Genomic DNA, 26,292 nt, shown 5'->3' on the forward strand with positions numbered 1-26,292 from the left:
TAGCAATGTTCTGTGGCATGAGTTCGGTAGTCTTAATACCAATCATGGTGCTTTTATTTTTGCTCAGATATACATACGAAGTATCCCCTGTGTTTCTGTTGGTGGAAGAAGCGGTCATCAAGAAAATGATTGAATTCATAGGCTGGGAAGAAGGTGATGGTATATTTAATCCAGGTAGGAACAGTTCAGATTTCAAGCTGAGTCATTATAGAGCAACCAATCCCAGTAATTCCATGAACATTGGGTTCAGGTAGAATATTTGAAAATGCATGCAAATATCCAGTGATTCACACACAGGACTATTTAATCCAGACTTATCTTTTGCATTCTAGCAATAATTCTATAAATCTGATCAGTGAATGAATGAAGACAGTTCTACATTAAATTTAGTTATGTAGAAATTAATTGTTTGTAACTGCCCTTCCTGGTCTTATTAACGATACCAACAATCTTATTGGACTGAGTCTAATTGGTTGACAGACAGGGAGCTGATTTATGTGCCAGACACCAACCAGTGGTGCCTGAGGGTGCTGATCTGTGTAACCTACCTCTCAACAGTGGGAGCCAGAGTTCATCTTAGTGGGAATGTCATGAACTTAATTCCTTTGAGTTTTGATAGTTGTTTTTTTTTTTTTTTTTTTGTTATGATAAGAAATAGTTGTTTGTTTGACCTTAAGCTTCTTGATAAGCTACGGTTTTCAAATATTCTGTAAGGAAGTGTTCCAGCCCACTGTGTTGAAGTAATGAAGCATAATGACATTATTCCACAGATTATTTGGATAATAAATTATTAGGCTAGATGTGAAGCTTTTCTATCTAATTTGTGGGTGAGAAGAGAAATTAAATGAGTATATGGACTCAACTCCACCTCTAAAACCAAAACAAAGTCAGTAATTCTAGCCTATACGTGAGTAGTAGAAAAAGAAACAAAAATATCCTATTTTTTTCTTTCGAAAAAGTGTATTACTGGTGCGGATTTTTTTTTTGCATCAGATTTAATATGTATTTTCAGTAGAATCCTTGCTTTTATGGCAGAATTGCTTAATTAAAACCTACTGAGATACTGTCAGAAGATAAATAAATTGTACTTTTTGGTGCTAGTTTTAGGTAAAGGTTTGTCTTATAATTTTGCTTTTATTTTTGCAAGTGAATAAAACGCATCCAGATCTTACCTTGTAGAGTTGTAGATCTTCCAGTTCCCACTCATAGTTGTTTGTTTGGTTTTTCTTCTTTCTCTCTCTTTTTTTTTTTTCCCCCGAATCCCTTTTTTGTCCCCATCATACTTGGAGGTCTGGTTGCTCAAGGGATCTCCTGGGCTCTCTCTGTACAGTGCAACCACAGCAAAGCTCAGCACGGGCAGCTGAGCTGGCAACGCTTTCAGCATAAATGGAAAGGAGCAGTTGCAGGGTGTCCTCGGTCAGTGAGGACTGTTTGGGCACAGTTCTTATTTGTCAGGAAATATCCCCAAAGAGTATTCAAGCACACTCTGTTTCTGTACTTGCTGCAGAGCCCAAAGTTTATTTTATGTCTGTAGGCTTTTGCAGAGGAAATAAGTTCTGATGGATGCATCTATAGGCTAACTGTATGATTTCTTTTTTTCCTCTAAAAGGTTGAGCACTCAGACAAAGAACAGGGGCTAGGACTGTGGCTAATATATTTGTATGTCTCTTTCTGCAGGTGGCTCCGTTTCTAATATGTATGCTATGAACTTAGCAAGATATAAATTTTGTCCTGAGATAAAGGAAAAAGGGCTTTCAGGTTTGCCAAGACTAGTCCTGTTCACTTCGGAAGAGGTAAAAACAAAACAAAACAAGCTTTTCATTATAGAACTTCTAAAATTGAACTGTATTTTTCAAAGGCTGCAAAATTATATCATTTGCATATATGATGGGGCACTGGTGCAATAAATTTGTCATCAGTGTATGATGTGAAATATTGGAGCAAAGTGAAGAAGTCCGATGGTAAACTACCCTGAAAAAGCTTCCTTGCTTTCAGAACACACACACACACAGAGAGGTGTTCCTCCTCTTGGAAACTGCTGGTACAAGAATAGGGGGCAAACCTGAAGCAGGATGCACGTGGGATGTTGTGGAGGTCTGCAGCATTTGATTCCCCAGAGCATAAAGTCTAGCAGGAAGCATAGGAAAGTTTTCGATACCATAGTTTTTTTTTCTTGCAGGTTTAATTTGTAGTAAACTGAGCACTTGTGGACCTGTGAGATGGCTCTCTGCAGGTCCCACTCTGCCCTATATCTAAATACAGAGTGGCTGTAGTACAGAACCAAAACCACCCAAAAACATTTTGGAAAAACCTGCTGGACCTTTAAATAATTCTTCTTTAAATAGTTGAAAATATGTGGTTAGTGTTAAAGTTTTTGTATAATATCTGTCCAGACTGCCTGAGGGAAACTGAGTTTTATTTGTACATTTATTCTGAAGCAATATTTTTGAGGCATTTTTTTCTCTCATCTGTCCCTCTAATTTTAAGGGTTTATCATTTGGTTAGAACAGAGTTGTTATTAATTCTGATTCCACCATATAAAGGCTGCAGTGGAAGTAAGAATCTTGTTGTACTATGGTTTATATAGTTACTGGAATAATTTTAGCTCTTAAGTTTACACTCCAAACAGTTTGCAGTGTAAATAGACAAGAGGGCTATTTTGAAGAGGCCTGAGGGATACAGGCATTGCATAAGTTGTCCAAGACAGCACCTGTATTTTGGAACTGGATTGAAATGTCCTAAATAAAGGGATTTATTTTTCCCAGGCAAAACATTTTTAGTTTTTTTCTTTCTGAAAAGTGTGTATATGAAATGACATGCCAGCTCATACTTAATCTATCACATCACATCTTAAAAATAGCTAAGAATGAAAAAATTAGGTTGAAATATGTTCCGTGAATGCTTTTGAAGTGACGCACATAGAATTTTTATCATCAAGTAACATTTTATTTTGGTGCAAGATTTAACTAAAATATATCCTCTTGTACTCTAAACAAACAAACATTTAATTTCATGACAAAAGAAATGTATTTGACCCCCAGAGTAAATTTATTTTGATGTGTTTGCTTCACCAGAAAGACCCAACCCATAAAACATAGAACTGATCAGGAAAGTTGGTAAATTATTTGTAAGAGAATACTCTTGATCTCTGACACTTTGCTTGATTCACAAAACCACGTTGTCTTTAGTATTCAGTAATCACTTGCTGTAGAACTGCCACTTTTAGTAGTTATTGTGGCTATTGTCTAAGATCTCTAGTGTTTATTCATGGTTATGGGGGAGGCGATGTGCATATTTATATATCCTTATTTTAGATCCACCTGTGCTAAGTCCAATTTATGTTACCTTTTGCAAATTTGGTTCAGATATGTTGTATTGATGTTGTATTGAGAATTTATTTATTAAATGGCCCACACTGAAGACAAATATGTAAGTGCTTGTGTCACACACTCTTAATTTTTTATTATTTGTTTTATTTTGAGTTGCCTTTTATTTAGCATTTTGTGCCCTTCCCTCCCTTCCCTCCCTTCCTTCCCTTCCCTCCCTGGAAAAGCAAATGATTAAAAAAAAAGATCCTGGAGAAAGTTAACAGCCTGTGTTTATCTTCAAAGTGAATCAGACAAACAGTGTTGGCATGGAGAAGCCATGAGGCTGTAATGAACCGAGAGTATTGATAGAGAGTCAATGCACGTGGCTGCTTGAGGCACTTGTGTCATTCTAGGGTTTGGCTTCAACGCTGCTTTCAAATGAAATTATTTTTGCCTTGAGTTGCCAAGTCCCAAAGTTTTAGTTTGGCACTTGGCAGAATGAAAGTGTTGCCTTGCTGTAGAGAAGGGGCATGCACAGTCTTGTCAGTGGTTTAATTTTATGAGAACTGGGGCTATGTACTTTTTGTATGTTCTTGGGTAACATGAGGATCCATGTTTAATGCAAGGCTCATCCAAGGTGCTCACGTGCCCTGTTTGGCCTTCAGAAATAAAAAAACCCTCCTTGTTCCTGCAAGTAAAATGCTTGCCTGCATAAAATTATGGTAATACACAATAAACACTGTTTATACTACTACTCCATAGTTATCTTGCTGAACCATTGCAGAGAGATTCCTCTCGAGACAGCAGCAATAGCAGACAAATTGTTATATCCCACTTTCTTCATACATGATTTGTGGCTCTGTAGGAGCTGAATACAGTTGTAGTTATAGATGTCAGCCCACCTTTTCATCACTTTTTGCTGTTTGAGTCCCATCTGAACTTTATTCTGACCCAAGAATATATTGCATTGATCTGAAGGGTAGAAATCTGCTAAATCTGAGGTAACTGGGGGTAGAAGAGGATGTCTGAAGTTGAAATGTGCATGCTGATATGAGCAGTTTTTTAGATGCAATGAAACTAAATTCCTCCCCAGTGCAACTTGATCATGAAAGTAATAAAGTGAGAGAACACAACATTAACTCACCGTCTTGTCCCTTGTTGAAATTACAACAGACAAAAATGAGCGATAAAACAATCTCATAATAATGTAATAGCTTTATGCAATCATGTTTCTAGGAACCTTTTCAAAATGAAGAAGATACAAATTTATCTTTTGTTTTAATGAGCACAGGTGGAAAGTACCTTGTCTTTGCAAATGTTATTAGGAAATGAAAACTATGTCTAGCTATAGTTAAAATAATACAGTAGCACATCTTAAATGCACTGTTCCAATTTGATCTTGTGCTCAAAGGCATTAATTTCTTACTACAAATGTCTACAGATTTAATAATGTGTCCAAAAAAACAAAACTGCAAAAGACATGGCAAGAATAATCTGAACTCAAAGTATTTAAAATTATTGTATAAAATTACACATATAACCTAGATACAACTAATACATTTTATCTGGATATTTGTTTCTCTTTTTTGAAAAGGCACTTTGAACAAGTGAATTAGTTGACACTGTGACTGGAGCTGCTAAATGTTCTCTGGTGTATTTTTTTCTTCAAATGATGCAGTGTAATTTAGCATAATGACTTCCAGTAATGATAGCAGGAAAAGAAATTCTTGTACGTTTTCAATCAGTATAACTGAAATACTTTTTTCTCTTTTTTAAAAAAAATCAAATCATATTCCCCTGTACCCCTGAGACCCTGGATGAAGCCAGGTCGATGGAGGAGTTTGCTTTAGTTGATGAGGACTGGGTTATGGAGTAATTAAATAGTCTGGACATCCATAAATCCATGGGTCCAGATGGGATGCGTCTGCGGGTGCTGAGGGAGCTGGCTGAAGTCATTGCTGGACCGCTCTCCATCATCTTTGCCAAGTCTTGGGAAACAGGAGAGGTGCCTGAGGATTGGAGGAAAGCAAATGTCACTCCAGTCTTCAAAAAGGGCAAGAAGGAGGACCCGGGTAATTATAGACCAGTCAGCCTCACCTCTGTCCCTGGGAAAGTAATGGAACAGCTTATCCTTGGTGCCATCTCAAGGCATATCAAGGATAAGAGGGTCATTAGGGGCAGTCAGCATGGCTTTACCAAGGGTAGGTCATGTTTGACCAACCTCATAGCCTTTTATGAGAATGTAACAAGGTGGACAGATGATGGCAGAGCGGTGGATGTGGTCTACCTTGACTTCAGTAAAGCCTTTGACACAGTCTCCCACAGCATCCTCACAGCTAAGTTGAGGAGGTCTGGTCTAGACAATAGAGTAGTGAGGTGGGTTGCAAACTGGCTTAAGGAGAGAAGCCAGAGAGTGGTAGTCAATGGTGCCGAGTCTATTTGGAGGCCAGTATCTAGTGGAGTGCCTCGGGGGCCAGTACTGGGGCCAATATTATTCAATATATTCATTAACGGTTTGGACGAGGGAATAGAGTGTACTGTCAGCAATTTTGCTGATGTCACTAAGCTGGGAGGAGTGGCTGACACGCCAGAAGGCTGTGCTGCCATCCAACGAGACCTGGACAGGCTGGAGAGTTGGGCGGGGAATAACCTGATGAAATTTAACAAGGGCAAGTGTAGAGTCCTGCATCTGGGCAGGAACAACCCCAGGTTCCAGTATAGGTTGGGAAATTGCATATTAGAGAGCAGTGTAGGGGAAAGGGACCTGGGGGTCCTGGTGGACAACAGGATGACCATGAGCCAGCAATGTGCCCTTGTGGCCAGGAAGGCCAATGGCATCCTGAGGTATATTAGAAGGGGGGTGGTTAGTAGATCGAGAGAGGTCCTCCTTCCCCTCTACTCCGCCCTGGTGAACCCCATCTGGAATATTGTGTCCAGTTCTGGGCCCCTCAGTTCAAGAAGGACAGGGAACTGCTGGAGAGAGTCCAGCGTAGGGCAACAAAGATGATTAAGGGAGTGGAGCACCTCCCTTATAAAGAAAGGCTGAGGGAGCTGGGTCTCTTTAGTTTGGAGAAGAGGAGACTGAGGGGTGACCTTATTAATGTTTATAAATATATAAAGGGTGAGTGCCACGAGGATGGAGCCAGGCTCTTCTCGTTGGCAAACAATGATAGGACAAGGGGTAATGGGGTCAAGCTGGAACACAAGAGGTTCCACTTAAATTTGAGAAGAAACTTGAGGGTGACAGAGCACTGGAACAGGCTGCCCAGGGAGGTTGTGGAGTCTCCTACTCTGGAGACATTCAAAACCCGCCTGGACATGTTCCTGTGCAACCTCACCTAGGCGTTCCTGCTCTGGCAGGGGAATTGGACTAGATGATCTTTTGAGGTCCCTTCCAATCCCAAACATACTGTAATACTGTGATACTGTGATAAGTCTTGTCCCTTTTCTATCCTGCTGAAGACATGATAAAATTTTCCAAGAAGCTTAGAAGTATCTGTGGAGGCGAGGAATAATGTATTTTGCAGCTTGTTTTGTTTTGGTATTCCCTTTGTTCTTCTCTTTCTCTCTGCTCTTTGGTATAATCTCCCAGGTACTCAAGCCTCTTTTTGTCTTTGTCCCAATCTCCTATAGCATTTTTTTAGTAATAAAATACATGTTTTAGTGATTGCCTGTCTACTAGTATACTGAATTTACAGGTCTACTGCTTTCTCAATTTGGAGCAATCTGATTATTCCTGGTGATTCATACCTTTCATTTGGACCTAATGGATAGAGGTCAGTGATGGAGGCAACTTGTATTTTAAGTGATTCACTAATCAGTTGAAAACATCTCCAAACTTCTACGGAACAACGCACAGACACTTTACAATCATTATTACCATTATTGATGTAATTTGATGTAATATAAGACTAATTATCCACCTATGTATGTTATTATTCTTGTAACAGTCTAAGTGAATGAGCCCTAAAGGCTTTGTGGATGTGTCATGTTACAAAATTAAGTTTTCTTAAAACTACCTGATAGTATCAGGTACCGTCCTTTTATACCTTTATTTAAAAAATGGGTGATGGTGGGGGAAACCTTTTTGTTAAAAAGAAAAAGAGCCCGTTGAGATGATCCATCTCATCAAAATAAGCGTGACAGACTTTAATACCCTTAATACATTCATACCCACACATTAAAATGTTGTACATTTTTCATAATTATGTTCCGCAGTAACTGCGTTTGTGTGAACTCTCTGGAAGAAAATGGAATTAATTAACCACCTGGCTTCACCTCCTGTATGAAAAGTAGCAATTGTAGACATCTTCACGGTTGCTGGAGTATGCGTTATTTTAACTCTTCAGTAATAATGTGAAAAATAGGCAATTTTGTTTTTTTTTTCTTGAGAAGAGCAGTGATAATCCAAGGCTTGGATGATCTTGATTCTGAGAAGAACTATGTAGTTGTATGAGATGCTGCATACTCTCAAAACTGACTCCATTTCTGTGAGTGGGTAGGCATTTGGCATGCTGCAGGTTATTCAGACTGGTTTTGACATTTTAAAATATCTTCAGATTAAGAAGGCTACTGTATCTTGAATTTGCAGGCTAATCTTGGAGGCACATTAAGCAGAGATTACTATACTTTTATTCTGGAATAAGACAAAATGTTGTTATGCTGGAATAACAGTGTCCACAGTAGAGGTGAATGTTGGAAATATGGTAAAATATACCTTGAATATTTGTTTAACAGGAAAAAGCTTGTAAAAAGTACGGAGTGGACTGTAGGCTTGAGTATCGTTCTCACTGGAGCCATTTTACCACATTCTGATTGAAGAGACATCAATTTCTAACATCCTTAGAGGAGGTGAAGGGGCCTCTTTTACACTCGCTTCATGCATTTCATACGCTAATGCTTCTCATTTGCTGTGAAGTAAGAAGTGGGCTGCATTCAAAGATGCATCTCTGAGACCTAGCTAATTTTTTTTTTTAATTGAAATAGTAACTTCATTTTCTGAAAGATGCAGACTAGTCCAAACTGGAACCTTTTGCAAAATCCATACTAACTTTTGAAGATGAGCTGAGTCCTGTCTAAAGTCTGCTTGTTTTCCTAATGACTTCTAAGAGCCACATTCGTGTGAACAACCTTCGTATCTAAACACCAAGATTTTCAGGTCCTTTTGTAGAAACAGGGCTTTGAAAACCTTGGAAGTCCCAATTGTGCCACATTTAAAGGCTTGGGTAAGTCTTGGGACTTGAGTTCCTTGATCGTATGAACAGAATTGCGGAATCAAGCCAAGGGTCAGTTTGGCACAGGATCTTGTCTCTGGCAGTGGACAACAGCTGATGTGTAGAGAAAGCATATAGAAAAATCACAAAGTGGAAGAGGCTTTAGATATCTCACAAGATACATCTTAATTAGGGGTCCAGTTTCCAAGGAGTGGTGCTTTTGGACTTTCAGACCTTATAGGTTGCTTCTAGACTGAGTTCAATGGCCTTTGGACATTTTTTCGCATGTGTTTCCTAACTCTTACACTCATCAATACTTCTGACTCAGTTCTATTAAAACATTTTGAAACCATAGTTCCTCCTTGATGACATTTCAAAATTTCTGTTTTTCATGTTTTTCATTGTAATGCAGAACCAGTTGTTACTGTTTAATGCAGGGCAACAATAAACTGTGTTACTCCCCTCCCTTTTCTCTTCCTCCTTAGCACCCTCCCCTCCCCACTAAGGAAAGGCAACAGAAATCACAGAATCACAGAATGTCAGGGATTGGAAGGCATCTCAAAAGATCATCTAGTCCAATCCCCCTGCTGGAGCAGGAACACCTAGATGAGGTTACACAGGAATGTGTCCAGGCGGGTTTTGAATGTCTCCAGAGTAGGAGACTCCACAACCTCCCTGGGCAGCCTGTTCCAGTGTTCTGTCACCCTCACTGAGAAGAAGTTCCTTCTCAAATTGAAGTGGAGCCTCTTGTGTTCCAATTTGTACCCATTACCCCTTGTCCTATCATTGGTTGTCACCGAGAAGAGCCTGGCTCCATCCTAGTGACACTCACCCTTCATATATTTGTAAATAGGGTAGGTGCCCGGAAGTCCTGGGTTGGATTCTGCAGCAAACTGGAACTGGATTCGGGGATGCAGGGTCTGTCACTGGGCTTCAGATTGCAGGGATGGCAGGCAGGGTCCTCTCCAGATGCCAGCCATAGTCAAAGAGAGTGAGACTCTCATGATCTCTCACTTTTATATGGTGTTATGATGTGGATGGTATACTTGGTCAGTTTTAGTTACCTGTTCAGTTCACCCTTCCTTGCAAATATGCCTCTCTTCACTTACAAGACGTACATTTTATCAGTATTTTGCATTCCATTGCTATGTTGTCAGCTACTGTCTGCAAAAGCAAGCAGCCAAATTCAGGAAAGTGCAGGTACTTAAAAGAACTTAGCTGAATGGAAAATTCACTAAAAGAGAATCTGGTCTTGTTTTTAACAAAACCAGGAAACCAGCTTTAAAAAAAAATCATAGAGAATAGAGGTTTTTATTTTTTCAGCACATATTTTAAAAACAGTGCACATCTTTTTTTGTCTTATTTTCCCTAGCTTTCAGTGTGTGTCATTAATTATCAAATACAAGATGGCCTTGGTGTTGTGTATCTTTTCATTTTGCTTTTTATGTTAGGATATAGAGTTGTGATGACTGTTAGCTGCTATTAAATTAATTTCAGTGTCACTGTTGGTTATGCTAACGATTATTATTTTTTTTTTTTTAAATTAATCTCACTTTTTTCATGCCCCTTTCATTTACAGTGCCATTACTCCATGAAGAAGGCTGCTGCCTTCCTGGGTATTGGTACAGAGAATGTTTACTTCATCAAAACAGATGAAAGGTAAGCAAGTAAAAGCCATGGTGTTGTCTCTGAGTCTTTTTAAAATGCAGTAGTGCTGTACATAACCAACCTACTTGAATGTAACTGAAAAAGTTTTAAATCTGTGTCCCTTAGAGGTAAGATGATACCTGAGGAACTGGAGAAACAAGTCCAACGGGCCAGGAAAGAGGTGAGAGGGGGAGAGAGAGCATGAAGGAGAAAGGAGGAGTGTGTACAGACTGTGTGCTTGTGTCTGAGTGAAAGGTAGGAAAGCTAAGAGTGAGTGAAATCTTAAAAATAGGGCAGTTAATGTACAAGTGTCTTTCTTACAGGTGCAATCTGCCAGAAAGTTGTGTAACAAGCCAAGACTTCTAAGTGCTACAGTCTTACGAGGGAGAGAAATTCCGCAGGGTGTTTACTGCTAATGAAAGTCCTGAGTACAGCACTGCTCTGAAGTATTTAGCACATTTCTGCTAGGATTTCTTTTGCCATTGATCCTTTTTTCAAATGGATGCAGTATTTGTTTTTCTCAAATGGTAAATGAAAACTGTAGGTTTTTCATTAAATTGCAGCAGCTATTGCTGTGTCCTTTCCAGCGAGCAAGAAGTGTAACACGTGACTGAGCCTCTAAAACTATCACACAAACTACAAATGTTAAAATTTGTTCCTTTCTAGTATTATAGTGCAGAGATTCCATCCCTTTTCCCCCAAGGACTTTACCAAGTAGAAAGTCAAAGGCCAGCACTTGGAAATGTACTGAAGTGTGTATTTGGACAGCTTCAACATACTTTCCCACAATCTGTAAGACAGCATTTATTATAGGCAACATAATTAATTATACAGCGTTTGGAGGACTGAATGTGAATTCTAAGGCACTGAGCATCTTCTTTTGGCTTGGTTAACTCACCTTATATCTCACTTCCAGTTTATTCATCAGAGCAGTAGCATTCAGAGCTTTGCCTTTACTCCACAATCTGTGAATCCCAAGCAGCTAGTGCAATGTCCATAGTGTGGGTGATGCCTACCATGGAATCCTGCCTTGGGAAACCTACTTTTGTGGCTGACAGAAAAACCAAGGCAGTGCTGTCCTGTCATGCACTGTCATGGCCACAAACAGCTTTCACTAAGATCTGATTTAGATACATCTTCTGCCAAATGACTGTCTCTTCTATGAGTTTAATGCTAGGCAGAATAACTAGTGATACATGGCGGCCCTAATGACCTAGCAAACTCTCTTGTTTGCCTCTCTCTCTCTGTACTTTGCATTGTCTGTTGAAGACAAAACCTGTACTTTGCTCATTGGAGCAAGCTGGGGTGAGGGAAGGACTGAAATAAAATGGAGCAAGAGGAAGCAGGTTGACAGGAGAATGAGCTTTTTGCTCTTGCAAAAATAGAGTTCTTGTTTGTTGATGTAATAATAAATTTAATTCTTATTTGAAATAAATCCTCTGGCATTTATGATTTTAAAAGAGGTCAGCCTCAGCATGGTGCTCTGCAATTTAAAATGCTCTGCTTACAGGAAAACACTATTTCATTTTAATTTAAGTTACATGTGCATTGGAAGGTTTTCATTTCATCAGAGCTTCAGTAAGTGTGTCTGTCCTTGAAAAAGTGCTACTTTACAACTTTTACAGAAGGACACTTCAGTGAATTACAGTAAATATTCTGACGACTCTAAACAACAGAGGATGTATTTACTAGTGATAGGAGCACAAAATGATCACCAACTGTGAATAGGAAGAATCTTAAGCCTCTTTATAAATAATTTCATCAGGAGGATTTTTTTAACTACATTGTCAAGGAGAATAAAAATTTAATTCCTTTCTTTGTGGCAAAAATGTAATGGTAACGATATTTGGAATTTGTAGAGATTCTAGACTTGTCCTCATATTCAGTCTTGTTGCCTCCTGGCTGCTGGGGGACCTTTGACTTTGTAGTTGTGGGAGAAAATTGGTGAGAATGTTAATAGAAACTAGGTGCAACAGATATATCTTTGCCTCACTTGCAAGTGTTTTGTACTTGAGCTTCAGGCTGGTTTGTAAGTTTAATCAACTTTTGTGGAAGTTTGTAGTAGGAATGAATGACCGAAGAGTGAATTATAGCCTGGTAGTTCTTTGTCAATATATGGGATTAATTTAAATTCATTCAAAGGTTACTTTTCACTGCGTTAGCAATTTGTAAAGAAATTTAAAAATACAAATAAATCATAATTCTGTACCATTTTAATAGTCCTCTATACTGTTAAAGAAGTATAAAACTGTCAGAGCGTAAATGTGAATCAAGCCTGTCTGCCTCTGTAGCAGATGTTTAAAAGTGACAACACCTTTTATTTAAAAAAAAAGAGAGATCAGATTTCAGCTGAAGATACATAAAAGACTTGTGTAGTTTGATTTTTCAGCTCATGTCTGATTTCAGTGAAGCTACATTGAGTTACATCAGCAGAGAGACTTACATCATGTGAGAGATTTAATTCATTGCAAATAGACTCCAGGGATTCCAGATTATTCAGTAACTGCATTGTCATGCAGTGAGCTAGATACTGAAACATGTGGAGAAGGTTCTTCAGCATGTATTTACCAGCAAGTGAGGCTTCATAGTCATTGCTAGGGCTGATACCCTCAATGTCATGAAGTTGTTTCAAGCTCCACCAATTCTTTTCACTGTTTCATTTTCTGCTCCTAAGTAGGCACAGGCACGTACATCTGCAAGGGTAGGTGCCAGCAGGTATACATGACCTAGTCTGCTGTTTTAATTGCAACCCTGGCATCAGTTGCATGGGAAAGCAATGAGCAAAGCTACTGAAACTGAAGTGGGTGGCTTGGAATGGTTGACTGAGACTGCAACCTGAAAATATTTTTCCTTACCCCACCTTAAAACCACCTGAGATTTCCAGTGGTGTCCCTCCTGACATTCAGTTACCATCTATAGCCCTCCCTTTTTTCTAGACTGGAGTAGGAGCAAGAGAACAGTGCTTTGCTGTAGACCAGGCTTTGGGGTCACCTAGTGATGGCTGTCCCAGTGCTGTACCTGCAGTGCCAGCGCTGCCTGAGGCAAAACATGTTCCCTAACTGAAGGTTCCTCTTCAGCAGGCAGAGAATAGGGGCATTGTAGAGACAGGGCAGGTGGAACCCCTAGAGGCATGAGCCCTTCCTTGCATGGGTAGCCTGATGGCTGAGCCAGCAGCTTTATTTTATTCAGCAGAATGGCAGCGGATATGGTAATAAAATGTGGAAGACTGAGAAATTAAAATCAGTGTATAAAGAGAGATGTCAAATATCTGGTATGTTTTGATCTTGACAAGACTAGCATCTGTCAAAACAGTCTGAAGTCTGCCCTGGGATGGTGTTAACTGTAAATGGAAAGGAATGAAAAAAAGAGAGTCAGCACTTTCAAATGCAGTAACTTCTGCTGGGAAACTGAAATGTAGACTGTCACATCTCTGTCCTGCATTCCTAGACCTTTTTATACTTTAGTTCTGCAGAGATACTGAAGGAAATGAGCAGTGCAAGTGACAATTTCTTGTTTTCAATCCTATTGCAGGGGTCAGCACCATTTCTTGTCTGTGCTACAGCAGGCACTACAGTGCTGGGAGCATTTGATCCTCTGGATAAAATTGCTGATATCTGCGAAAAGCATGGCCTCTGGTTTCATGTTGATGTGAGTTTGGATACTGTATAGTTTTGTTTAGCTTTTTTTTTTATAATTGCTATTTTTCTTTGACTGTTGATGTTCCTTTGTAGAAGTAAGTTGGGGTCTAATAGTTTTTTTTTTTTTTTTCCGCATAGAGAACAGAAATACATTCTGATTTGCTGTTTTTCAGCATATGTAACAGAGAAAAATAATTTGGTTGTGACAAGCAGTCAAAGCTATTGTCAGGTTATATTTCAAAATTATTTAAAAATCAATTTCTTCTACTTGCTACCTTTTAAAAATGCTTCAAGGGTGATTATATGCAAATACAACCCCAGATTCTTTCTACATTCTATTGGAGAATGGGCATGTTAGAATTGTGGTGTGTGGTTCATACAGGTTAAAATAAAGGTATATTTCTGACTCAGCTAGTCATAAATTATTCTGTTTCATATTTACACATTTGAATTCCCTCTAGATCTTACATTTTCCTCAGTTCTTCAGAAATTTTTCTTTTCTAATTTCTTAATAATTTTAGATTTGGCTATTAAAATCCATTCAGGAACCTTTTTGGAGTGATCATTGAACCTTTTTATCACCTGAAAGAGTTAGCTGTAAATGTATTTCTCTAAAAATAAGTCTCTTCATATTTTCTAAAAATGCATTCTCTTTATAATTGTAATGCCACAATCCAGAAAGGCTAGATTAAAAGCCATGGAGCAATGAGAGAACCTGGAGCAATGGAGATTTTTTAGACCTGCTCTAAATTTTTGAAGTTTTTTTTTAATGTTGAGTGGCTAAAGAAAAATCACATAGAGAGCAATGTGTGTTTCAAATAAATGTCTCATAGACATTAATAAAGTTTCTGTATATGTGAGTCAAAAGTGTTTTCTTATTGATTTGGAGGCAAAGATGCAGAATTTAGCCCTAGTATTCAAAGTGTCTGCAAAGCATCCTCATGGCTGTGTGCTGGTGAGAACGATCCAGATGATTTTCAGCAGAATCTGTGTTGGATCTTAGGTGTGTTGAATAGACATGGCTGGAGCCATCTCCAATGGCTGTAAGAGGACAATGTGGAGTTTCCTAACACAATGCCTGTAGCTGAATAACTAAAATAAGTTGGGATGAGCCTGGGCCATATTCTAAGTATATACTTCATAGGCAGTTGATAGCGCTTCGTAATGACTTAACATTCTTCTAATTGTGCCTCATGTTAAGCTAAGGGAAAAATGTCAGTGAATATCTTAAAGTTAATTTTCTGTTTGAACAGTGACTGTAGTTGTCAGATATTAATTGATTCCCAGTGGAAGGACAAATGTCTAGTAATAAATTGGGTTTATGGTCTGGAAGACCAATTGTTCTGTTAAGATGTGACTCATGTGATAAAACTCTCAGTGGTTCTCAGGGGTTCTATTGGTGTTTTTTCCGTCTTCCACCCTCTATGAAGAGTTTTGTGGAAGGTTGTTTCTTTATTTTTTGTTTTTATTTTCTAGTTGTATTTATATCAGAATAGAGTATGGGAAAAAGACTGAAAGCTTTCCACATAGGTGACATCAAGCATACATCATATACAAATGTGCTATGATAAAATGAGCAGACTGTAATTCACAATGTGACCTTTTTTCACTCATAGCACTGTTAGAAATAGGTTTATTAGGATAATACATGAAAATGTACAGTAAGACCAGGCATCTGCCATTCAGAAATAGTCTACAAGAAACATGGTGAAGAGTTGGATTTTTTAATTTGTTTTTAAGCAAGCCTACCTCCTCCTAGCCTTAGAGGCAAGAGTATAATATTTTTGAAAGATTTGAGGATCTACATTCCTCTGAAATGCCTTGTTTCTTGTTGAGTGATTTACATGTTATGCATTCTGAGTTACAGCAAGTGAGTACTGCTGTTTGGGCCTGCTGTAACTTTGGAGGAATAAAAGATAGAGAACAATTAAAACAAAGATTAAAAACCAGGCAAAGTCCTGTCTAATTTAGGACTTTTTGCGTATCATTGATGGGAATCAGGATAATCTACTACAAATGGACTCAAGAGCTGTTTATAGGAATATCAGTGGAAAGTCAGTGGTGTTATTTTCAGATTTACACTGATGTATCTCATTTCAGAATATTTTCTGATCCCCAGAACTGATGTTTGCCTTAGGGAGACTCTTTTCATTAAATATAAAATGATACAGCTCATGATTCTTAGGAAGGGCAAAAGGGAGAACTTCAACATAAAATCAGTGGGCTTCAGGAAGATAAATGTAAATAAAGTCAGAAATAGTAGATGAGCTCTCACATGGAGACAAATCTAAAGAGGAAGAGGGAGTTAAGGAAAAAAAATGTTTAAGAAGATAATACTACTAAACCCGACCTGCCTCAGCAGTCAGGGCATTCAACAGCAGAAGTGTGGAGACTATAACCAGGTTTATTTTGTGCACATTACAGTATTCATACACACATTTAAGTTTCTTATTACATTTTATCATACATCTGTGATGCTTTTCTTAATGACTTGTTTTGCATCATCACTATGCACACAAGCTCCAGCACTTATATATGTCATGTGTTCATGTAGCTTCAAATACTACATATGGGTGTTTCTTTCTTGCTGGTCCTTACTTTGACTTTTTGTTTTCCTATGTATTTTTCCTATCAGTACAGAAAATCAGGTTTGGCCTATTAGCCTGTGCATAGGTAGATAGTTTAATCACACTGTGAACACTATGATTCTCATTTTTCAGCTGTAAGTGGTTTGTTGCATATAAAACCCAGGCATTTTCTCATAGGTAGTTACCAACTACATTGCTTAGGACAGAGTTTTGATAACAATCTTTGTGTTTTGAGCTACCCTGCATTGCTCTAAGCTGGATTTGTCATAAACAAAATGTGTCAATCTAGTATAATGCAACCAATCTGCCTTCCTTCTCTATTCTCATGAACAGAGGACAAGCAGTTAACTTTATTGCATCTTGACAATATCTCATCTGAAAGCCAGAGGAATGTTGCCAAGCTGCAGCTGTGGCACTAAGTAAAAACCTGGCTGGAAAATCATACCCAGAGAGCAGTTACCAGTAGCTCACTGCTGAAAGGGGAGAAAATTTTGAGTAGGTTTCCACAAAGGTCCATTCTAGGTTAGAAATTATCTGGGTATTTCAATTAATAACTTGGATGAAAGAGAATACGCTGACTAAATGTGAAGATGACATAAAACTGCAGGAGGCAGTGGGAGGACAGGATTAGAAATCAAAGAGCTCTTGACAGTGCAGAGAAAAAAGTGGAAAAAGTAGGCCACAGTTTAATAAAGATGGTGCTCTAAGTTTAAGCTCTAATAATCAACAGCATAAACACAGGCTGGGGATTGTTGGCTAGAGAGTAGATCTTCAGAAGAAGATCTGGGGTTTGCAGTACTCCACAAATCAGTGATTGTAAGCATTTTCAAATAGGGTTAAATGTCTTTCAGACTTGAGTAAAGAAGATGCATAAAATAATTGTTGCTTTCTGCTTGGTGCTCCATCTGGTTTATCTGGATTGTGTCCAAATAAAAAGTTTCATTTCAAGAAGGTTAAGGATCTACAGGAGAAAGATTAGAAAAAAGTAGAGCAGTGAGGATGAACAGAGCCATACCCAAAAATTATGACCCATAAGGAAAGACTGAAAGCACTGATGTTGTTTAAACTAGAAAAGGCAAACAGACCATACATCATACTCTATAGCTGCTTTAAAAGCTGCTGCAAAAAAGAAAAGGAATAATCTGTTGCCCTGACCACAGCAGATATGACAACAGGTAACACCATCTAGGACTGACATTTTAAATCCTTATTATTGTTTAACACAACTGAAGTGGTTAAGTTGTGCAGCCTCAACCATTAGAAGTCTTTAAAAACAGAGAAAACCAGAGATAAACCAGTGATTCTGTATCTTCTTAGGTGCCTTCTCTTTTTCCTTTTTTTTTTTTTTTTTTTCTTTTGTGCCAGCCCTGCATCCAGAAGTGGTTGGTCTTTGAACTGGGTGAAGAAACATGTAGCGCAAGTTTGTCTTCTAGTATTGTGACTCAAGGAGAGACTGAAAGGTGGTGGAGATGCCTGGACCTCCAGTACTCTCATTCCTTTCTTTCAGATCTCCAGCACTGGTTTTTAAAACAAAGGCAGAAAGTAGTGCCAATTGTGCTGCACAGGCAGCAATTGCTGATGACTTCTGTACCTTATTTTTCACTTTGATGCTAAGCGCAAGCTGGGTGTGTTCATCGACTAATAATCTCTAGAAAAGACAAGTGTTTGACAGAAATGAGTATGGCTGATCTTGCCTTTCAGGGTGGCACACTGTTGAGATTACCTCTTGAGGGCCTTTCTAGTCTTGTTTATCAGAGAGAGTGCGAAAGTGTCGACTTTTTTTTTCAAATACAGACACCTTCGGATGCAAATTTTTTTAGAGATTTATTATATTAATATTTCAATGGGTTACTTATGAATTATGAAAATCAGAGAATAACTGAGTGACTGTTTTGACTTTATTGAGTCAGAATGAGAAGAGGAAAATATGTCTATGAATAGGAGGATCAGTTTGATTGTCTTCCCATAACATGGCTAATTTGGGCTAGCTGGAGAAATCCAGTTTCAAGTCATGGCTCTACCACAGAATTACTGTGAAGTTTGAGACAAATCACTTCTTACCTTAGATCCCACCTGTAAACTGAGCAGCAGCCCTTTCCTCAGCAAGGCTGTTGTGAACATGACAACATAAAATATGATGTGGTGTATTAATGTACTGCATTAATGAGAATGATGTGTTAAGACAAACTACTAACCTTTCATTTCCCTTGTGAGTCTTTACCATTCCTGTCTCTTGGAGACAGCAGATCTTATTCCTAATGTATGCCCTATGAAGCAAATACTGATGTTAAATTCACAGATCAGCTATTGTATCTGTTTGTTTCAGGGGAAAACAAAAAAAGAGCAAAAGCCAAACAAGCATGTGTTTTCCATGTTTAGATCAGGAATCTTCACATCAGTGTCTTCTTTATTAGCCCCAAATTTATCTCTTCTCTTTTTAAGTTGAGTCCAGGTGTGTTTGGTGGACTGATGCCTTCTGTGTGTCTCTGAGGAGCTTTGCTTATTTCACAGAGTATTTCAGTGGATTCTGCTTGCATGAACATTGAAAAAATTTTTTTTTCATATTTAATAAAAATATCTCAGATGCACCATATGACATGTCTACTGTTTCACTTGTGTATGCCTCAGAAAGGAAACAACTAGCAGGAGGAAGATATGCTAAGTGGGGCTTCCTTCTCTCACTGCTTAGGTTTAGGCTGGATGAAAGGAAACACTTCTAATTCAGTATCAGGAATGGGTCTGGTTATGCAAGCACACGTCAGTTCATGCCCTTGCTGACACAGAAGGGACAATGGAAGTTGTGGTTCACATAGTGGCACGAACCATCAGCTTTTCTATTTTATACATAGTCCAGGCCACCTTCTTTATTTCAGTAGTTGATACTAAAGGCAAAACTTAGACCACTGACTGTGTAGTAAACTAAATTTCAGATGAGATAAAACATTTTCAGAAATCATTAGTTGAAGAATTACCAAAAGAGCTTTAAACAAATAATATTGTCTTGGGTCTATAAATGTTCCAACAGGCTTCTTGGGGTGGCTCGGCTTTGATATCAAGGAAGCATTGCAGACTTCTTCACGGCATCCACAGGTAAGTCAGTTTAGTTCATGGGAACATTTACCAGGGACTGAGATGGAAATTGTGTGGCCTGTTGGCCTCCATGAGAGCTGCATTTTCCAAAACACACATTATTATTAATTATTTCTGAACCTACAGAAATGTGGCGGGGGAGGGGAGGAAGGGGAAACTTGATTTGTCTGCTTGGATTGTGTTTGGCCACTTTTGAATCTCTAGTACCCATGATTGTAGGTGCAATTTTCACCTCACTTTCTTTTATAAATTTCGCAGGGCTGATTCTGTTGCCTGGAATCCTCATAAAATGCTGTTGGCAGGAATCCAGTGCTGTGCTCTTCTGGTGAAAGACAACTCTGTAAGTCCTCCTGCCCTTTTTTTTTTTTTTTTTTTTTTTTTTTTTTTTTTTTTTTTAATGCAGTAGACTGTCATTGCTGTAATGTGGAAGTGGAAATAATTAGAAAAAAACAGTGAGTCAGTCTTACTACACTGCAGTACAAAGGTTGAATGATATTTTGAATTTCACCACAAAATTAATAAAGGGTGAATAAGAGAGCAGGGCCAATCTGATCCAAGTCACCATACTCACCAGTGGTCAAACTTTGCAGCTGTTGCCCTTGCTAGTATACTTCTGTACATGATTTGCATTCAGAATTGAGTATTTTGGCACCTGGGTCTGCAGCACTTAAACACCGAGCTCATCAAAGTCCTCAGAATAGCTGTCATCCATTGGGACTGCAGCAGTACTGCATCTCTGTTTAACGTAGCCAGAGCTACTCCTTGTGTCCCCCTGTATGTGTGCACCAGAATAGGAAAGGAGAGGGATATGGGTCAGAGCACATGCAGGTGCCGAGCTGTCGTTCCTCATTCTGCCTGTTCTTCCTCTTCACCAGGGTGATTTGGGTTTTCCAAAAGCCATGACTAATTAAAAGATCTAGCAAGCAAGCAACAGAGCTATGATCTTAAGTGCCACAAAAATGAGATGAGTCATCAAGGTGGTTAAAGTTCCTCCTTATATCTTTGTGGAATTCTGCTGTCTTAACAAAGAAACCAGTAAGACATTTATTGTTTCAAGCCCCATATCAAACTCAGCCCTGCTAAAACTTATGCCCATTTTCCATCATCAGGGGTGAGCTTTAGCTCATACATCATAGGTTGTAAATGCCCCTGAGGTTTACATCACAATTTTGTGGCCATGGTTTATAAATCTCTGTCAAAACAGCTGATAGTTTCTATTCGGTTGGTAGTGGTTAGCTGTCCAGGTAATTGGTTGCTAACTCCTGGTAGTAAGAACTGATGAGGACCAAAGAGCATAGATGCTAATCAGCGCTCTCTTGGAGCTGATTGGCCCAAGCCAGGGGCAAGACATGGCAGAACAGCAAGGAGAAGTATGGATCCTCGTTTCCTTAGACTAGAGTCTGTGGGATTAAAGAGGATTAGACTTCAGGACTAACTGTCCATCACTTCATATTTATTCCAGGATGAAAAACAAGCAGATGAAGTTATTGACTAAGATTAATGTGGTGTTTTAATTGCAGGCTTGGGAAGAATTCGGTGCTGTATTTTTAACTAATTAGGCCCAGTACATAGATATAGCCCCAGGTAATGATTAGACTACTTGGGCTGCATAGTGGAAATTTCTCAGGAAGAAAGAGGAAAGAAATAGAAAAGAATGAAATATGCTAGCTACCCTGGCATTTAGAATCACTTTACAAACACTGTTCCAACTTCAGGGCTCTGGCAACCTTTCTGTATCCTCCTCCATGCCGTGTAAGGTCTGATAGAGCAATCCTATTCCACTTCTAATCACAGCTAGGCAATGCTGTGCTGGAAATACATGTAGAGCTGAATCCCAGGCCACTGAGGGGTGAAAACACAATTATTACTGATCATACAATCAGCTCCTGTTGTACAATGAAACACGTTCTGCAAAGTAGGTTTTTTTCTGCATGAGGAGGCGAGGGTGTTTAAGTCTGTGTTTAATTCCTGGAAAATTGGCACTTAGATGTTTTGTGTATGTGCCAGTACAGTCTTTATATGCAAACAGACGCACATACAAATTTGAATACTTTATTAGCTTTTTGAAAGTGTTAGAATATAAATTCTTAAGAAAAAAAGATCAAATGCATATTTAAGATGCTTTGACAGAAAGGCCTTTCTTCACTTTGATCCTTTCCATACCAGAATGAGCAGCTCAATCCAGTTTCCCCATTAAAAATGCTATTTTCATACCAGTAACTGAATGGAAGAGTATGTGTATTGATCTCTCACTGTGGAACTTGTTCCACTGCTCCTAAATTACATAAGTACCTATGGCTGTGGATGAAGCACACACACATTTATACATTAATATTATTCCTTCAGTGGGAATATTCCCATTAGTGGGAGTTGGAAGAGTTTGGCACACATGGCTCTGCTAATGAATGTTCAAGGAATCTCAGGTAGTTTCTGAAGTGAGTGAATTCTGCAATAAATCAGAGCAGCAAATTGTTAAACATAGATCTTAGGTCCAATTTATGAATCAAGCCCTACCTCCCTTTGAAGGTCTGATTAAGCAAGTTTTGTTAGCCTGTCTTCCCATTTCCTTTGAGGTCCAGTTGGAAACTGTGGACTACCTCAGGATTAGGGTTAAGCAATTGAAAGTGCATGGATAATCCCCTTCAGTTTTTCTTTCTCTCTCTCTCTTTTTTAATTTTTTTTTTTTTTTTTTGGTATAGATTGTTTTACAAGCCCAAGCTTTGTATTTTACTTTATGTATGTAAAGATAATCTTTAGAAGGAATCAGCACATTTCTGTGTAGTGGCAACACCCTAATTTCCCATTAGCAAAAATAATAGTGGCTGGTTTTGTTTCTTTTTTTTTTTGCCACATAGATCAATAAAGCTATGTAGTTTAACAACATTAATAGGCTTAAGACATTGCAGCTAGATTATTAGAATAAAACATTGTATTTAAATATTTTCCTGTACAGATTTTTTTTTAAAAAGGTATGAACTGCAGTGAAATGCTGATAAGGGTATCTTCCATCCTTAGTGAAATAAAATTGAAATTAATTCCAAAGAAGGTAGAGAAAGAAAAGAGAAATACATGTTTGACTTGATTAGAAGGGAGAAGCATTTTCACCAAAGGGAAAAAGAGATTGGTTAATCCTCTGTAAAAGCTCAGATCAATGACAGCAGATCTTGAGTGCTTGAAGCACTCAATGCACACCTTTCCCTTTTTCACTGCCGTATGCTGAGTAACTTTTATCACGTCTGTAATAAAGTAGACTTACTCAGAAAACACTGATATGGCTGTGATGCGAATTGCAGTGACTGTACAAAGCTAGATGGACCGATATTCCCAAAACATTAGCAAGTCAACTTTGTTCTTATATGTTCTTAAAATTCTATCAATCAGTCTTAGGTTGTACATACTCCCTTAAGACCACAGAGCTACTCCAATTTGTCCCTGCTCTAATGCATATAAATGTGAATATTATCACAATATAAATAGAGAACTAATGTTCATCAACAATGCCAAAGTTCTGTGACTCATTAGAGAGTAGCACTAGATTAGGTAATTAGCAATCAATTTTAGGTAATGAGCAGAATTTTCATTTATTAGTTAAAAATAAATTCTCAAAGAATGTAGCTAATGAAAACCCAGTTTAGCACAGAATAGAATTGACTGAGGTGATCATGATAGCCATCTGCAGTGTCATCTCTTCCTCATCATTAGCAGATATGACAAAGTATTTATCCCAAAGATAGCTACTTCCCTGATTCCTTTCCAGGGCAGCTCCTGTTGCTTTCTGCTTGCATTTAGTGCAACTGAGAGCTCCTTCTCACATTTTGAAGTGAATTACAGGGGTGGCCTTTTGCACTGCACTGCTGTTGGGAATTTTCAAATATGTTATTCAAGAGGTTGTCCGTATTGCTTCAGAGGAGGTAAATGAGGAAGATGTTTGTCTTGGGGAAAAAGATGTTTTGTTAATGAAATTGAAATTAACTTTTAACTAGCAGTGGAAATGGGAAGAGATCAGAAGGCTTGCTGTAGGTATGTTCAATGAGGAAAATATATTGAATTATGAAACTGGAGCTCTTATATGTTGATTTCAGTATCAATAATTATTCATTTATTTGCCATTAATTAGAACACACAGCAACTACCCATATACTTCATTAAAACCAAAGGCTATTTGATACTTCACAGCAGACTGAGGCCTCCATGAAAATAGTATTTCCATTTTCTAAACTTTAACTGCCTCAGTATAAGGTAGAGCACTACCATTGGTCTCTGTATGAAGGGTAGAATGATAAAAGATGTTGAAGTCATGGGGCAGTTCTAATGAAATTTTTGCAATTCTTCTGAACAGATGAAGCCGCTCAGTTACTGTGTGGAAAATCGTTGGGGTCTTCTTGGGACCTAGAATATTTTTCTTATACTTTTCCATCATTTATCTAGGATAACTGAGATGACTTTTTATGTCTTCAGCATGTCTGAGTCTATTACTTTTGAGACAGCAGCAATTGAGGAGCATAAAATTTCTCTTGGACTTTTTTCCTCTTCTGTTGTCCTCCCTGCCCAAACTCTATTCTGTGATGTCCCTTTTCCACTCTCTTTCTTCTCCACCTTGCTTCTTGTATTGCTCTGGCATATTTCTTTCTTTCTTTCTCACAGAAGCATGATTTCTGTTTCCTCTCCTGTCTGCTGTAGTGGTGAGCCAGAGAATGTCACTGTGCTTGCCCCTGGAGATTGACAGTGGGCAATATCTTCAGTAGGATTTCTTGAGCGTGTTGCATTATTAGTAAGATAACCACATGGAAAAGGATCAACAAGCCAGCATGTCTTGTCAGCTTCAGGTGCAGCAGGAGAGGTTTTGTGGTTGGTTTGTTTGTTTGCTTTTTTTGTTGTTGTTGTTGTTTTTGTCATTGTGAGTTTTTTTGTGTGTTTTGTTTTGTTTATTTGTTTGTTTTTTGGGTTTTGGTGTTTTTTATTTTGTTAAGTGAAATATGTTTCGAGGAATTTGAGTTCAGTCAGATATATTGAACTATTTGTCCTTTTTGCATTTTCACTCCAGAGCATTTGTTTTTAAACCACAAAACTCTGCAGCTGTACTGGGATCTTAAGTGAACTCCTCAGTTTTTCTGTAATATTACCAAATGAGTTTAGGTTTATTGTGACAAACAAAGGATATTATGTCTCAGACAGCAGGCATGAAGGGAACTAATATCCTGTGATGTCCTCCATTGTGCAGCTGTATAACATTCTGATAAGGCAGAAGATAGTCGCACATTGATCAACCGTACTATACATTCACTGCAGAAACACTGTGCAAAATTTTAAAGCAAGAGACAAAGCAGTTAATGGATGTTGCTGCTTTTTTCTTTTTTTTTTTCTTTCTTTCTTTTTTTGTTTTAATACCACATCTAGTAAACTTGCATTTCCACTGCAAATCAAGGCATGAATAAGCCACAATGACTTGACAGACTCCTGTTCCTGTTGTGCATCGAGTAGCCAGAGAACAGAGCCGTAGAAAAGCTGTAAAGGATGGATGCTTCAGTGCTTGTCTTTTCTTTGGCTTCTAATGTCTTCTTTCATTTCTAATGTAATCTTCCTGCCTTTCTTTATCTGATAAAGTTGGAAAGTAGTTGTGAGAATCTTATATACTGCAAAAACTGCACCCAGCATTAGCTTTCCAGCTATGGCTACTGTGTGCTGCAGCAGCATATTATCACTCCAATGGCTGCAAAGGGAGAACAGCAGCTGCCCCCCCCTTTTTTTTTCCCCAAGCTATCACTTAAACTGTCTTTTCACAAGGCTGAATGTGCTGGTCCTGTGGCTAAGGAGCTCTGATTGAATTTGCTGTCCTTTTTGCAAACCAGCGATATTAAAATGGGATTGTCAAACCCGTACAGAGGTTGTGGAGAAACCTTTGGTGGTGTTCTCCTTTTGTGCTCTACGAATAGATGAGCAGGGTTTTTTGTTTGTTTGGTTTGTTTTTAGTCTTGATGGAACAAGTTGAAAAGGTTAGGAAAGAAAGAGAGACTTATTCTGTGTAGGACAGTGGATTATTTCTCCTTTGGATTTTTTTTGTCTTGACCTTTTTTTCTCTATTACCAGTTCAAAGTTGTTAGTAGTGTATAGAAACATAGCTCAAGAATTGTATCTCTGTTATGGGAATACGACAGTTTGGTTAAAAATTATGTCAGACACTGTCTGCCATTTTAAAATCAGACTTGCAGCAGATGCAGAGAAAAGGATGAAATGTGAAATTCTTTTTCAGTTGGTTCAAATGGAAGAGTGATGTTGAATTGTAAAATGAGTTGTGCTCTTTGAGATACTGTTCAGCAACTTCTGTTATGCTGTCCAGTTCTATTCCTTGATCTGTTCTGCATAGCAGATTTCTCATTCAACTATCACTTAAATACATGTTTGCAGATTTGAATCAGATGCTGTAGCCATGTTTTACCCTCATTTTTACCCTCATGTTTTTACTAGAATTTCTGTTCTAGTATTGTCTTATAGATTGTGGTTTATTTTTCTTATAGACTTTTAATACCAGTGACAATTTTACAACCTTTCCTGTCTCCTGGGCTACTTGTAGGGCCACCTTCATCTCTGCTCTTGTAACCTGCTTTCTGCCAGGCCTGCTCTCTGCTTCATGGTATTACAGACTATACTTCATTATTTCATTCTTCAACCAATGGCCAGTCCTATGCCTCTTCTCTTCCCCTGCCATCTTTAAACCTATAAGAGCCTCTGTGCTTTCTGTTTCCCAGCTTTGTTCTTTTCTGGAACTTGCCACATTACTCATTTATCTTTGTCTGTTTTCTGCTGCTCT

The 26,292-nt window shown here is 38.4% G+C and overlaps 1 protein-coding gene across 1 annotated transcript in view; it reads left to right on the forward strand.

The window, feature by feature from the left end:
- Window positions 1–26,292, forward strand: part of GADL1 (glutamate decarboxylase like 1) — a 76,813-nt gene that overhangs the window by 15,742 nt on the left and 34,779 nt on the right. Inside the window, exons 5-11 of the mRNA XM_082044489.1 lie at window positions 68–174; window positions 1,678–1,793; window positions 10,101–10,180; window positions 10,295–10,349; window positions 13,700–13,816; window positions 19,420–19,484; window positions 19,743–19,824. Coding sequence (XP_081900615.1) covers window positions 68–174; window positions 1,678–1,793; window positions 10,101–10,180; window positions 10,295–10,349; window positions 13,700–13,816; window positions 19,420–19,484; window positions 19,743–19,824 — 622 coding nt within the window. The remainder of the gene's footprint in view (window positions 1–67; window positions 175–1,677; window positions 1,794–10,100; window positions 10,181–10,294; window positions 10,350–13,699; window positions 13,817–19,419; window positions 19,485–19,742; window positions 19,825–26,292) is intronic.

The sequence above is a fragment of the Streptopelia decaocto genome (genome assembly GCF_964273445.1).
Source record: "Streptopelia decaocto genome assembly, chromosome: 2".
NCBI classification, from domain to species: Eukaryota; Metazoa; Chordata; class Aves; order Columbiformes; family Columbidae; genus Streptopelia; species Streptopelia decaocto.